General features: G+C 49.3%; 1 protein-coding gene across 1 annotated transcript in view; it reads right to left on the bottom strand.

Annotated features, from left to right (window-relative positions):
- The window catches only part of UNC80 (unc-80 homolog, NALCN channel complex subunit), a 122,748-nt gene that overhangs the window by 73,504 nt on the left and 33,041 nt on the right, over positions 1–16,203 (bottom strand). Inside the window, 8 exon segments of the mRNA XM_061564383.1 lie at positions 3,404–3,576; positions 4,597–4,756; positions 5,487–5,593; positions 7,028–7,236; positions 8,010–8,105; positions 9,455–9,612; positions 13,317–13,465; positions 15,417–15,564. Of these exon segments, the coding sequence (XP_061420367.1) occupies positions 3,404–3,576; positions 4,597–4,756; positions 5,487–5,593; positions 7,028–7,236; positions 8,010–8,105; positions 9,455–9,612; positions 13,317–13,465; positions 15,417–15,564 (1,200 nt within the window).

The raw sequence follows: 16,203 nt of genomic DNA, 5'->3' as shown, positions 1-16,203 counted from the left end.
GAGTGGCACATATGAAGGCCGGAACGGCACACGAGGGGGTGTGTGGCCAGCACCACGCCCGGCCGCCTTTGTCTCCCCAATTGCGATGTTTACACACTGCACCAGGTACTCATTTGAGTACGTCACTGACGTTGGCCGTGAGCGGAAATCGAACTCAGGACGCTGGGTTCATAGCGCAGCGCGCTAACCGCTACACTACCGCTCCCCACAAACACACACACAATGGCATGTACGGACACGTTCACACGTGTGCGCGCACGACACAGATGCGCACGCTGGGAGACATACACACACGCGCGCACACGGACACACAGTTACGCAAATACACCACACACACAAGTACGCACACACATAGACATGCGCATGTATGCACGCACACAAACAGCGCAGTTGAGGTGGGGGGAAAAATAAAAACAAGCATGCCAGTGACTGTGCAGAGAGAGATGAGGCAACAGACACGTGGGACAGGATACGCTGCAGCGGACAGGCTGACATGATGATGGCCGATTCAGCACAGTTTGTACAGCTGCCGTAACGGGAATGGACCCAAACTTTGAGTGCAAGACTCATCTTGGAGCACAGATCCCATTTCGGATAAACGTTGGTTCAATCACTCGTAAAAAGCTTGGCCAAGGTGGGCGCCTGTGAGATAAAAGAATAACCCGTAAAAACTAAGTTTTTCACTATAAATCCTTTATTTGCGTGGCGGCTAGAGTCCTCTCGTCCTCTGGCTTGAGATGGCTGCCACCTATGGGTCAGATGATTGCCTGCCACCATTAAGCAATTGGTAATTAAATATATATATATATTTTTCCTAAAAAGTGTAAAGTTATGGGAAAAAAATTTCACGAAAATTAATTGTCACGCACAACGTGTCTGTGCGCAAAATGTCAGCTCGTTTGGATCACGGGAAGTGGGTTAAAAAACGACCGAAAGATTTGCATGGTCGTAAGCGCGCAAGCAAGCAAGCAAGTGAACTTAATATAAAGGATTTAAAAACTGAAAGTGTACAAGGTCATCTACGAAACAGGGGCCGATTAATGTGCAGCATCATAAGGCAGAGTCGCGAACAGTTTGCGATCGAATCAGCGGTGTACACCGGTAAAGTCAAGGGGTCAGCGTGACCAAGGTAACTGATGCCACAGCGACTTACTGTCGCCCTTTCCGCTGCTGCCGTGCGCGTCATGAGACAGAGGGAGGATGCGATGGGTATGGACGTGTGAGGGATTGAGGTACATCGAGTAAATTTCGATTTAAAGCTTTCGTGACTGCAGGGATTCATCTTTCAGACGCTGTCTTTCCGACAGACCTGTTCTTCACCTGAGGACGGCTGCTTGCGTTGTGGCCGAAACGTCGTGAAAATTATGTTTTATTTTTATTATTTTATTATTTCCCTTCTACGTGACTTTACCGAAAGAACCGAGAAGGTACATCAAGTACTCGCGCAAGGGAGACACCAAAAACGTAAGACCCCCAACAAACCATCGCTCCGTTACCCTCAGAGTCTGGAACTCGTTTCCAACAGCTGCCCATGCTGTTGAATGCGTCAAGCGTACTCCTGTCCTGGCTCGACACCTTTACCTTGTTGAATGCGACTACAACCTCTTGCTATACAATGCATATAACCACTAGCTCCTGTACGGCATCTTGGCAAGTGATCGCATTTAGACGCTCTACGTATCTCCACGTATGGCTCAATTTCACATTCTGGTGGTCAAGCCCGATAGCTGCATCGGCGGTAGCGGAGCGTATCGCCGTGATGTCTCCGTCGTATTTGTCGATCGGGCATTGCGTCGCTGTACGTTGTATGGTCTGTTCTGGATGACCACAGTCGCACCACTACTGGAGAGTTTTCCATTTTACATTTGTGCATCGGGTATCCGCATCTGCCCTTGTTTGTGCAGTGGATGCGGTCCAGGGTGGCCCACGAGCTTCGTGCAAGATCAAACCCAGTGACCTCTTGCACTGGGTCTCTTTCACACTGCCGCCGCGGTTGCACAACACCATCCCTGGGGTCGCGCGCGTGCAAGCGGTGGCGGGGCGTGCGTGCAAGCGGTGGCGGGGCGTGTGTGCAAGTGGTGGCGGGGTGCGTGCAAGTGGTGGCGGGGCGTGCAAGTGGTGGCGGGGTGCGTGCAAGTGGTGGCGCGGTGCGTGCAAGTGGTGGCGGGGTGCGTGCAAGTGGTGGCGGGGCGCGTGCAAGTGGTGGCGGGGCGCGTGCAAGTGGTGGCGGGGTGCGTGCAAGTGGTGGCGGGGTGCGTGCAAGTGGTGGCGGGGCGCGTGCAAGTGGTGGCGGGGTGCGTGCAAGTGGTGGCGGGGCGCGTGCAAGTGGTGGCGGGGCGCGTGCAAGTGGTGGCGGGGCGCGTGCAAGTGGTGGCGGGGTGCGTGCAAGTGGTGGCGGGGCGCGTGCAAGTGGTGGCGGGGTGCGTGCAAGTGGTGGCGGGGTGCGTGCAAGTGGTGGCGGGGCGCGTGCAAGTGGTGGCGGGGTGCGTGCAAGCGGTGGCGGGGCGCGTGCAAGTGGTGGCGGGGTGCGTGCAAGTGGTGGCGGGGTGCGTGCAAGTGGTGGCGGGGCGCGTGCAAGTGGTGGCGGGGTGCGTGCAAGTGGTGGCGGGATGCGTCCAAGTGGTGGCGGGGTGCGTGCAAGTGGTGGCGGGGTGCGTGCAAGTGGTGGCGGGATGCGTGCAAGTGGTGGCGGGGTGCGTGCAAGTGGTGGCGGGGCGCGTGCAAGTGGTGGCGGGGCGCGTGCAAGTGGTGGCGGGGCGCGTGCAAGTGGTGGCGGGGTGCGTGCAAGTGGTGGCGGGGTGCGTGCAAGTGGTGGCGGGGCGCGTGCAAGTGGTGGCGGGGTGCGTGCAAGTGGTGACGGGGCGCGTGCAAGTGGTGGCGGGATGCGTGCAAGTGGTGGCGGGGCACGTGCAAGTGGTGGCGGGATGCGTGCAAGTGGTGGCGGGGCGTGCGTGCAAGCGGTGGCGGGGCGTGCGTGCAAGTGGTGGCGGGGTGCGTGCAAGTGGTGGCGGGATGCGTGCAAGTGGTGGCGGGGCACGTGCAAGTGGTGGCGGGGTGTGCGTGCAAGTGGTGGCGGGGCACGTGCAAGTGGTGGCGGGATGCGTGCAAGTGGTGGCGGGGCGTGCGTGCAAGCGGTGGCGGGGCGTGCGTGCAAGTGGTGGCGGGGTGCGTGCAAGTGGTGGCGGGATGCGTGCAAGTGGTGGCGGGGTGCGTGCAAGCGGTGGCGGGGCGTGCGTGCAAGTGGTGGCGGGGTGCGTGCAAGTGGTGGCGGGGCGTGCGTGCAAGTGGTGGCGGGGCGTGCGTGCAAGTAGTGGCGGGGTGCGTGCAAGTGGTGGCGGGGTGCGTGCAAGTGGTAGCGAGGTGCGCGCGTCCGCGCAAGGGAAGGCCGTGGCGCGCCAGGTACCAGGTCAAGGGCGGCCGCCAGGATGGAGGCGTCGGGGATGGTGCCCGGGTCGTTGCAGTTGAGCAGGAACTGGAGGCGCTTCATGCCCAGGCGGATGGCGCTGATGTTCACCAGGTTCCTGCGCCGCCCTGCCTCCTGACCTGACGCCAGGTGCTCCTCCAGCAGCTGTGCCACTGTGGCGGTGGAATTTTATATTTGACAACAAAAAAAAGAACAACACAAAGGTTAGCTCGAACGGTGTAAATTCCACATGTTTAAGGAAGGCTCCAACGCCTTTCGGCAAATTATCTCCACAGAGATCATCTAATGGCCTGTTAAACTGTCGTGGGAATCGATTATGCTCTGTTTTAAAGGGTAACGTTTTGAAAATGTTTGCTAAATGTAATCGCAACATTTATCATATGTACTCGGTTGTTGTTGACCTTTTCTTAAATGTTTAACCTTATTTGACGCATGTCTCCCTTGAGAAAGAGCTCTCACCTGGTTATAAATAACATGTTTAAATTAATAGCCACAATGTACCAGGCCCTAGGAGAGGCCAAGGCAACGTTTATATTTATACCCATGAATGTATCTGCAGGTACAGCCATTTCATCAATCCACTGCTGGATGAATGCCTCCTCATGGCGTGCGGGCCTTAGGAGTGATTTGACCATACCTCACCATGCCAGTCAGTGTGGGTTGGTGAAGGAAAGGAGTAATTCACATATCCCCATAGGCAAGTACATTTTTAGTTTTCGTTTACATGAATGGCACCTTTCTGGCACAAGTCTGCCGCTCCAAGCACCATTTCATTAATTACCCAGCAGTAAAATTTGAAAATGAAAACAAATGAGGAAATGAATACATACCGTACATACTATCCATAGTTGTTCAACATATAAAAATAAAAGCAAGTTGTGGCTGTGAGTTGTTGTATTTGTGAATACAGCAATAGTAGTGTATAGTAGTGTAGTATATAGTGTAGTGTATAGTAGTGTATAGTAGTGTGGTATATAGTGTAAAGTAGTGCATAGTGTAGTGTATATTAGTGTATAGTGTAGTGTGTCGTAGTGTATAGTGTAGTGGTGATAGCAGGGTATAGTAGTGTATAATAGTTTCTGGTAGTGTACAAAAGGGTTTAGTAGTGTATAGTGTAGTGTAAAACGTTGATCTAAAGAAATCGCTCATTTCTGGACGGTGGGTGGGAGCACCGTCTTTCTCCTCGGGCTGCGTGATCTTGGACGGGTGCCTCCGACTGAGACGCCACCGGCTCAGCCTCTTGAAGAAATTCTCCTCCTCCTCGCCGCCTCCAGGACGCCCGTCCTCCAGGCCGCCCGCCTCCGACAGCTTCGTGACGCTCGTGAATTTCACCTGGACACCGCAACGTGTCGGGACGTCAACTACGTCGACCGGTAGGCGGGAGGTCGTGGCTTCGATCCCGACCCTGACGCCTGCTGCTGTATTTAATCGGAGTTTCTGCGGCGTTTCACTCCCTGTGCTCACGAGGAGATTTCACCGGGTCCTCTGGTTGTTTCCCTCCACGTTACTCAATAGCTACTGTTTTGGCAACTAATCATATACCGATATTTAAAAAAATACTGTTCTATAAGGAAACAGTTTTGTAATTCTAATCATGTCCCATGGTGTAAACAAGTACAATCTCCAACTCTTATTCTGTACTCTGTCACTCTGGCCTCTCTATTTAGCGCCGTGTAGAAAGACCACTGCCTGAAATGGTGCCTATTGTATATATTTTCTTTCAAGGCCACAGTGTTGTTGATGAATGCGTTGAGTTTTTTCGTTCGTTAATAGTGCTTGTGCACAACGAATCACCCAATAATTTGTTTCATTTCAGAAAGTGTAAACTTTGGTATCGGTTCTTTACGGCGTTGCCTCAGTTGAGCTCTCAGAGCTTCGGGCATTTCCATGTCAGATTCAGAATACTAAACAGGGAGCAGAGCGACTTTTCTTTCGTGCAGTCTGGCTGCAGCCACACGTGACGTTTCATAAATGGGTTTTTTTTTAATTACGACCGGCTGTCGCGCGCGAGCGAGCAAGCCGACGAAGGGAACACAACCAAAGGGGTCCCCCCCCCCCGTACCTTGGAGTTCTGTCGGATGAAAGAGAGACGGTCTATCGAGGCCACGTCCAAAAGGTCCTCCCTGGGGTCAGCAGTTCCTGACAGAGAGCCTCTCTTGAGCCAGTTTCCTGCAGTGAGAACCAGCGCATTTGCTTGAGTTGCCTCCTCGCGTGCAGCGGTGGCGCAGTGGTTAGCGCGCTGGGACTACGAACCTGGCCACCCGCGTTCCATTCCCGCTCACGGCCAACACCAGTGACAAATATCTGACCCGGTCCTAGGCCTCCCCTAAGTCGATTCAGCCTTCTAATGAGTACCTGGTGCAGTATGTAAACATTGCCACTGGGGAGACAAAGGCGGTGGGGCGTGGTGCTGGCCACACACCCACCCCGTGTACCGTTCCGGCCTTCATAGGTGCTCGATAACATCACTTGCCCCAACAGTCTGTTAAAGCTATACGGGCGATCTTTGTCTGTCTGTGTGTGTGTGTTGTCTGCCTCCTCGCTGCAGCCGGAATAGTGTTGCCTTCGTTTTGAGAACCCGATTATAATATATTTTGGCGACCCTCCCCCCAATTCCTCTCTGATTGTGTTCGATGACAGCTGCTTGTGCTACAGAGATTGTCCGCATTGCTATGGTAGCCGACCCGTCCATGAGCAATCCACTGCTGGATGAAGGCCTCCCCTCAAGCAGTCATCATCCCAAGAGATAGAACCATACACATGAAGGAGATTGCGAAATATCTAGCTTTTAAATACATATATGGAGCAAACTTCACGTGAATAAAGGTGCCTCGGAGTGGTCAATTAAGTATACATGAATTCCCAACACTTCATAATAAATCAATCAAAGCAATGTACCCTAGACACAAAAAAATGTACCCTACCTACGTGAAAAACAACACGGTAGCGAAGCACATATGCAATGAAAATGTATTATTCATCGGTAAAGTTGCATGAATGTCCATTAAGTTGATTTGATGTCAGGCAATCTACGCACATCTGAAAAATGTATGCACTGTGTAAAATTCGCATTCGTTATTTAACGCCGTGCAAAATGAAGACATGACGCGATCTATATCGATGGCAAAACATTCCTTATGAAATGCCTGCCAAGCGCCACCACGTGTAGTGTACACTGAGCTGTGTGGCTCGCATGCCTAAATTACTCAGGAGCTGCCCAGAGCCACCTACGAGCGAACAGCGATATTGACCACCCGTGTATATAAATGTAGAGTTTAAACTAATGGAAAACAGGGATCTTATAAACAAACACAAATTACTCCATGGCTACAAAAAATCAATAATCGAGGAGTGCCCATTACTATCGTGTCACATTTCTAATAAATAAATAACCACATTGTTTTTTGTTGCATTTCCTATGGTATGTGATTGGATATTTAACAACAAAAAACAATGGATGCATCTCCTGTATGTATCGTGATCATCATCATCAGCAGCAGCAACATCATAAACACCATCAGCTGAGACGCGGTCGTGATCATCATCATCAGCATCATAAACACCATCGGCTGAGACACCATCATCATCAGCGGGGTTACTCACCGAGCGGCAGCTTGAGCTTCTTGCGGAGTGTGACGCGGTGCGTGCGCGTGCGCGAGCGTCGATCGGTGGTGGTGCCCGAGTGCGCCGTCGTGCACTCGGACGTGTCCTGCTCCGACTGGCTGCTGCTGTCGCTGTGCGCGCTCTGAGACTTGAACATCTTGCGCCAGAACTCCTTGCGACCGAAGAGTCCGCCCTGCAGCTGCTCCTCGCTGCCGGCACACGACGCGGCCGTCGACGGGAACGGAGCGATTACGGCAGGGAACGGAGGGGGGGGTGGCGGCACGAGTGACAAAATGTTATTACTTGGGGCGGCAAATTGGGGGGCACACCGAGCGAAATGGATTGAGGGCGAGGCGATCATAGCATAACGTCCCTAAGGGAGAACAGTATTTCAATCTAAACTCTTCAAACTAAACCATTTTTTTAATATTCGTTGGGTCTTTTAGGTAAAGTCACGTAGATAGGTACAAATTCATAAAAATAGTAAATATAAAATAAACAAAAAACTACGACGTTTCGATCACAACACAAGCGATCGTCATCAGGAGGAAAAAAATAGCCCGTAAAAACAAAGTTTTTCACTATAAATTCTTTATTTGCGTGTTCAATGGGCCACAACCCAGCCCACATTGGTCTTTGAAACGGGCGGCTAGAGTCCTCTCGTCCTCTGGCTTAAGATGGCTGCCACCTGTGGGTCAGATGATTGCCTGCCACCATTAAGCAATTGGTAATTAAATATAATTTTTTTTTTCCTAAAATGTAGAAAATTTTGGAAAAAAAAAATTCACGAAAATAAATTGTCACGCACAACGAGTCTGTGTGCAAAATGTCAGCTCGATTGGATCACGGGAAGTGGGTTAAAAAACGACCGAAAGATTTGCACGGTCGTAAGCGCGCAAGCAAGCAAGCAAGTGAACTTAATATAAACGATTTAAAAAGGGGGTAAGGCCACTGCAGTAGTCTGTGACGGTGGCACACTCACTGCTCGGGAGACGGCGGCTGTCGGCCTGATCCGCAGTTCCTACTGTCGTCCTGCGATGCTCCGGGCTGCCCCCTCTCCTGCCCGCTGCCGCCAGCGCTGAAAAAAAACAACGAATTTTAAACAGTGTTGAACCTTTTGAACCTCCTTTGCCAGGAGCAAAATATATACAATTATCATATTTTGCTCCTGGCAAAGGAGGTTCCAATGGTGTAAATGTTTACCCCGAGCTCTCATACTCTGATGGTGCATTGTCTTTGAGTTGTGCGCCTTTTGGCGTCATCTGGTCCAACACCATGTGAGACGAGGCTCTAAGAAAATCTGTCTCGGGTGTGGACTAATCAATTTCAAGGACAGTGCATACATTATCAGAGTTGTGTTTTTTGTTTGCATTCCGACCGCAGGTATTGTGGTCAATGCAAACATGACTCTTTGTAAAAAAAGGTGTCAGTTTTGTTGCCAGAAAAATGGGTAAAAAAACAATAATCAGTGTTGAACCTGCTTACCAGCATGGCCAAAGTTTGGACGATGCGAGTACATTATGAGCGCCGGAGCTGATAATTTCGCATTTTTACAACAACGAAAATTGTAAATGTCGAGTTGGGTTCGTGAACAAAAAATAAATGCATGCTGCACAAATTGGCGCTTGTTATCCTACATTCACGATGGCTTGTGCATAGAGTACCACTGCTACTCTCTCAATCCGCACAACTCGATTGTTGTATCTTCTTGGTTCTTTCGGTAAAGTCACGTAGAAGGGAAATAATAAAATAATAAAAATAAAACATAAGACGCTGTCTTTCCGACAGACCTGTTCTTCACCTGAGGACGGATGCTTGCATTGTGGCCGAAACGTCGTGAGAATTATTTTATTATGTTTTATTTTTATTTTATTATTTCCCTTCTACGTGACTTTACCGAAAGAACCAAGAAGATGAATCCCTGCAGTCACGAAAGCTTTAAATCGATTGTTGTATTTACGTGTATATTCCTTGTGAGTGCTGTCAGTGTCTATGAATTGTACCTTGTGCATAATCAGTGAGATGCTGATGCATTTCGACACATTCCAACCAGGGACGGATTAATGCACGGGGGGCTTTAGGGGCTTGCAAGCCCAGGGGCCTCCGCCAGCTGGAAGGCCTCCAGAGATGAAGTGAAAAGTAGTTTCGTTTGCGAATGCTGAATTTTATGTTGTTAGCCGTGTAAAAATACAATTTATTTTTCTTTAACTTTGTTTTCTTTTTGAAAATATTACCTGGGGGCCTCACGGTACCTACAGCTCAGGAGCCTACAAAATCTTAATCCGGCCATGATTCCAACCTAAAATTGTTACAAGTGATTGGTGTTTCCAAGGCGAACGAAATAAAAAAAAACAACGCCTGGACCGCAACCGCAGACCTGCTCGCCAATGCGCCGGCGACACCGCGGGTGATTCACGTGATGTGTACCCCTTGGTGTTGACGTTCTTGGCGTTGTGCTCCGTCTTCTTGCTGGGGTTCACTTTCTCCGCGCTGTCGAGGAGAGCGCTCAGCGCCACCCGACGGAACACGTTGCCGTGCGACTCCTTGATGAACTGAACCAGCTGCCTGATGTCGCAGTAAAGGCCCTGCCGTACACGCACGCACGCAAAATGTTGATTACATTGATTTTAAGCTTTTTACGGATATAATTTTTTTCTCTTCCAATGTTATCCTCGTTGCGCTGTTGGTGTCGCATCGCGAGAGATGCAAAATCACATTTTGGATCCCTCACAAGAGCAGTGCCACCCTTCAACAGAAGTATTTCTGAGATTTGCTCACGTGACCTCTGGTCTACGGAGAAGAATGTAGCACTTTCCCACCTGCAATGCTACAGAGAGCAGTGTTCATCGCACAACAGATAACATTTTTGAATCCCAAAGGTATAATATTGTCATATTTAGTGCAAAAAGCAACCTGGAAACCACATTCAATGAATGATGAAGACAAGTAACCAACAACAATCTATGTGAACAATCTGTGTGAAACACACAACAACAAGTCGCATTTGTTTTGCTTAAACTCAAACTAATTTAAACACGGTAAAGCAAAAAGATGCAAACAATCGGACGTACGGAAATGCATCGGCAATTGATCGACATGCTACAAGCAGATGTGCCGTACAAGAGTGCGATGAGAGGTTAGCGACGAGAGACTCCAACGCCGCACCTGTACCAGCTACATCTCGTGGACATGACAGGGCACAAACCACCAGCCCGCGTGTGTGCCAAGTGCACCTTCCATATGAGCATGTGTCGCGATTAAGCGTGCATTCACAACGACAGGTGAAGCAGATGATAAAAATACGACCATGACAGCACAATACAGGTCGCAGCTGAACATACATGTCCAAACAATCATTTATTCATATTCTTTGGGTCTTTCGGTAAAGTCACATAAAATGTTTTTGTTCAAAGTGACAGACCCAAAGAATATGAACTCCTGCAGTCACGAAAGCTTTAAGTCAAGAATCATTTATTCACGAATCTCATTTGATTAACAACTCACACGTGAAATTAGAGCAGGTGGTAATGCCAATGGCATGAACGTGTTTGTTTAACCACTTTTTTATTTTATCTTTCATAAATGAACTTCACCATTCAACGCACAAATCAGATGCGTGGGTTCATCAAGCAAAGCAAGCAAAGGCGAGCCAATATTGATTGCCAGTTATGAAACATGTCTTACTGGCAAGGTGTGTACACACGAGTTTGCTCGTTGAAACTAAACATTGCTCAATAATGTCGATCTGGAAAACCAATAGTCACAAAGTCTGACCGACGAAAACATTTCCATCGAGCATGTTGAGACGCAGCATGGAGTTCTGCTCTCGATTAGCTTGAACTGGAAACTTCAAATATTTTCTTTACAATAATGTGTATAAACAAGGAATACATCTTGATATTTAAAAAATATATATATGTTGTACTTTAACGTGGCATTTAGAAAAAATGATAGAAGACATTAAGAAACACACAGACGATAATAAGCCAAGCTTGTGTACCGCTATTCACACAGGAACATGTAGAGAAAATGGAACGCTTCGTAATGTGTCTGGTTTAATAAATATAAAAAAGATGATTAATTCGCTTACAATTCATAGACATAAGTGGTATTTTTTGTACGTTATCTTCGAAAGATTTTCATTTGATTATTTCTGTTTTGCCTTATCTCGTCAGATCTTGGAAACGTAAAAAAAAAGTCTCGAGTCTGGACACTTGCTTGGATGATGGGTGACCACCGTGCATGCCAGGTTGTCATAGGCAGCTGTGGGCCTCTGCTTTGTGATGCTCAGCAGAGCCGAGTGCTGAAAATTCCGTTGTTGTACTGTAATTCAACGCCCCCCCCCCCCCCCACTTCTATGCGCCTCGCATTCACCAACCCAAATATGGTTAAACAACTTCAAAGATCCGCACGGCATGGGGAGGAGGTCCACATCCAGCAGTGGATTGATACAAGGGCTGTAAATGTAATGAGTTTGTTTTCAATATAATTTATACGCGAGCGGATATAAACGAGACTGCTGCTGCGAGCGCTATTTAAACAGGCCTGCTCAGAAGGAAAAAAATGCTAGGAAACGCAAATATTGACAGCAAATTCAAATTACACCACCAGCAAATCAAACAGCACATTTATAATATGCACGCAATTAATCACATGTATATTCCTGATAACACGAGCCAGGTTACACGTCTATTCAAATTACATTTCAGCTCACAATTATCGAAGCACGTGGAAAGGTAGACAGCCGACCCGTGTGTGACCACAATCATCCCGGGATATTGCGAGGCATTCGTTCGGCATCAGATGTTCTCTCTGCTGCGTTAAGTGCTGTGTAATAGCAGTGTAAGGACATATCGACTCAAATTACTAAACTCTGTTCTCGTGCTCGCAATACGTCCACCCAACGTGAAAATACATTCCTTGCAATGGATGCGTGCGCAGTAACCGAGGACGAGAAGAATACATTCACAAAGAGAACCACATGTCGAGGCAGTGCTCCAGTGGTATAGCTATCGCGTGTGCAGGCGGTGCAACCGCACACCGAAAAAACACCGGCCTAAGGAAACCACGACACCGGACTGCGAAGAAGGGAGAGAAGCAGTCAGGGCCGATTACAATCACGCCATGCTAATGGGGCTTACTCAGAGACCCGTACTTACACAGATACCAATGGACTTATGTAATGACAATAGAGCCTACATGCGGTGTGAGTGGACTAGTGGCCACGGGAGGTAATGGCAGGGGAGTCAGTCTGCAGTGCGAATGGACTAGTGGCCACGGGAGGTAATGACAGCTGAGTCAGCCTGCAGTGCGAGTGGACTGGTGGCCACGTGAGGTAATGGCAGGGGAGTCAGTCTGCAGTGCGAATGGACTAGTTGCCACGGGAGGTAATGACAGGGGAGTTAGCCTGCAGTGCGAATGGACTAGTTGCCACGGGAGGTAATGACAGGGGAGTCAGCCTGCAGTGCGAGTGGACTAGTGGCCACGGGAGGTAATGACAGGGGAGTCAGCCTGCAGTGCGAGTGGACTAGTGGCCACGGGAGGTAATGACAGGGGAGTCAGCCTGCAGTGCGAACGCACTAGTGGCCACAGGAGGTAATGAAAGGGGAGTCAGTTGTGAGTGCAAAGGGACTGGTGGCTACGGAAATGACCGAGAAGGGAGCGCGATCAGGTGACGGAAGAGGGCCGTGGAGTCTGCCGGTGGAGCGAGCGTCCAGTCAGCGAGAAGGTTCGGGAAGGGGGGCGTGGCCTCAGTCGGTATATAAAGGGGAGATGCGCGGGAGACTCGGGGCTGTTGCAGTGGGGGTCTCCGCCAATGTCAAGTGAACGTGTCTTCAATAAAGTGCCATCTCCAGAGAAGTGCGTCAAGTCGTCATTACACTTACATGGAGACCCACAAACTTACACAGAGACCTGTACACTACACTTACATAGAGACCCTTAGACTTGTACAGTGACGTAGCTATTGAGTGTGTCGGCTGTGCAACTGAATTGGGACTCATACACCAGCCTACGACAGCGGTGAGGGTGTGGGGGGGTGAAGGCTGACATTTGGGACCCCATTTAAATCCTTGCACCAGGGCCCAATGCCAGCCACGTTCGACCCACCAATCGCGGGCATGCATTCACCGGCTCGGTTTGCACCGGGGAGATTCCTAGCGTTGCCGCCATCCGCAAAGTCGCCGCGCGGGAAGCTCAAAATTTACCGAGCGAATGTCCTCAACCCTCTCTCGACTCTCTGCCACGACTCCCTCCCTCCCTGCCTCCCTGCCTGCCTCTCGGGGCTCACCAGGTTGTCGGAGCTGTGCAGCTCGTGCGTGGCGGAGGCGCAGCGCGTGATGAGAGCCTTGAAGGTGCAGCCGATGATGACGGACTCGATGCTGCTCGCCGAGCACCGGCTGTCGTTCATCGAGAAGTCATTCCCGAAGCCGGCTTTGCCTGTGTGCGCAAAGGGCTGGTTTCAGTAACGGTGAGTATTTGACGGGCGGTAAGAGGTGGGAGAGGGGGGGGCTGCGCTGGTAATGCTGTGTGTTACTTACCACAAGGCGCCCGACAATTAACCAGTAAGAAAAATTGTAATAGACGTGGTTTCTCGTGCTTGCCAATAGGCGCGTCGAATGTTGCGCGTGAGAATTGTTATTTACACCTCGTGGAAATTACCTTTAGGTCACTACAGTGAATGATACGGAGCAAACGAGACGGCCGACACAAAGGGCATTGGTTCTTGAATCGTGATCCCCTAATAACGATCGTTCATCAGATCACTGGGGGTGCGAAGGGGGGCATGAGGGATGAACAGGGCCGGATTTAGGGGCTACAGCCCAGGGGCCTCCGTCAGCTGGACGGCCTCCATAGATGAAGTGAAAAGGTACTTACTTCGTGAATGCCGAATTTTTATTGTTGTTAGCCTTGTAAAAATACATTAATTTCTCTTTAACTTTGTTTTCCTTTAGAAAATAATACTGGGGGCCTCATAGTGCCTGTAGCCCAGGGGCCTACAAAATATTAATCCGGCACCGGGGGATGAATATTCACCACACCTACTCATGTACAGAAACGGCACTCGGAGTTTCCACCAGCAATTAAAGTGTTTACTCCCGCAAAATATTTCCCAGACATCTGCTTTGTAACGTTGCCAAAATGGGATGCATTCTGTTCTGAGAGGCAAACACATTTGAACACGGTTCACTCACCGGTATTCAAAACCATTTGGATTTCCATCGGCCGTTCAGGATGGGACCACTCTCTGCAATTTGTGATGGGGCAGCATTGTAGAAGTGCTGCTGGATTCATACTCTTAATTTTTTCGGTACAGTCACGTAGGTCAAAAAATGAAATTAAAATTCATAATTACCTACGTGACTTTACCGATAAAACTAAGAGTATGAATCCTTGCAGTCACGAAAGCTTCAAATCTAGAATGCTGCTGGATTGTCAATCAACAAGGAACTCAGGCATGAAGAATAACTGCTGGGGGCAATGGGTGAAGCTACATTCACCCCTGCAGTGTGACCTGATTTTAAAAATTCAGTGGGCATAAGACCACAGTCAATGTTAAACAAACGTTGAACAAACGTTAAACACTGGATGTAACGAGTAACGATAAGATCCGCTTTTGCCTACCGTGAAATTCTGCTCTAGCTCTCACCCCCTATGTAAATATTATACCAACATTTTTCAACTCGAGAATAATTTAAAAGGATGGGGCTGAACACCACCCAGCACGCCCCCTCCCGCTCCAACGCGTTTCCCGCATGCGGAGCACATCCAACGTCGGCGGGGGTTCGTCTCCAAGAGAAAAACGGGAATCCTCACTTTTTTTTCTTCTTGGTTCTTTCGGTAAAGTCACGTAGAAGAGAAATAATAAAATAATAAAAATAAAACATTATAAAATAATTCTCACGACGTTTCGGCCACAACGTGTCTGAAACAGACGCTGTCTTTCCGACAGACCTGTTCTACACCCGAGGACGGCTGCTTGCGTTGTGGCCGAAACGTCGTGAGAATTATTTTATTATGTTTTATTTGTATTCTTTTATTATTTCCCTTCTACGTGACTTTACCGAAAGAACCAAGAAGATGAATCCCTGCAGTCACGAAAACTTTAAATCGAAATCTTTTTTTTTATTACTTCCCTTCTACGTGACTTTACCGAAAGAACCAAGAAGATGAATCCCTGCAGTCACGAAAACTTTAAATCGAATTTTTTTTTATTACTTCCCTTCTACGTGACTTTACCGAAAGAACCAAGAAGATGAATCCCTGCAGTCACGAAAGCTTTAAATCGAAATTTGTTTTATTACTTCCCTTCTACGTGACTTTACCGAAAGAACCAAGAAGACAAATCCCTGCAGTCACGGAAGCTTTACATCGAAATTGGAATTCTCACTGTCGGAGGGCGGCTCCATGCAGAACCCCAGCAGCGCGTGCAGGAAATCGACGACGTTGTTGAGGCTGTCGGAGCCCACGTACTCGCGGAGTGTCCGCCGGAACTGCGCCTTGTCCAGGTGGTAGAGCTGGCTGAGGCAGTCGTGCGCCTGCGTCGCGCACACAGGGATGGGGGAGTCTCGTGTTGGGGGAGTCGCGTGTTTGTCATCTATTGAGCTTGTGAGCCAGGCCGGACAGGATTGGGCCAAGGGTACAGCGCCACTCTTTCACGCGGAAAACCGAAAGAGCACAGGCTTGGATATTTCTTGACTTATCCCTCTAACAACAGACAATTGCACGCGATTAAGAATGCACAATAAAACAAATGCAATTAAGAGTCGTGAAAATAGAATGTTTTACATCTTATCAACGATTTTATCATGTCTGGTACACGATATCGAACCAAACAGACTACTGTTTAAAACACCGCTAGAAACAACTGCTCTCCGAGAGGGCGAAACGTCGCAAATTTAAGTGCATCACTTGTGACGCCATCGATCTCGGGGCATGTGAGACCACGTGTCGTGACTAGGGGATGCCGCAATATCATCGTCCATGACACGACAACGGATTGGGATTATTGTGATAGATTCACGGAGATTTTTACTGGTCGGAACCCACTGGCTCCACCAGGGAGGGGCTGGGTGGGGAGGGAGGGGCTGGGTGAGAAGGGTGGGGCTGGGTGGGGATGGGAGGGTGTGGAGGGGCTGGGTGGGGAGGGTGGGGAGAGGCTGGGTGGGGGGTGGGAG

This window comes from Lethenteron reissneri, chromosome 33, assembly GCF_015708825.2.
Source record: "Lethenteron reissneri isolate LAM-NWPU_2019-01 chromosome 33, ASM1570882v1, whole genome shotgun sequence".
Taxonomy (NCBI): Eukaryota; Metazoa; Chordata; class Hyperoartia; order Petromyzontiformes; family Petromyzontidae; genus Lethenteron; species Lethenteron reissneri.
Note: the sequence above shows the minus strand (reverse complement) of the source record. Positions and strands in the feature narration are given on the sequence as shown.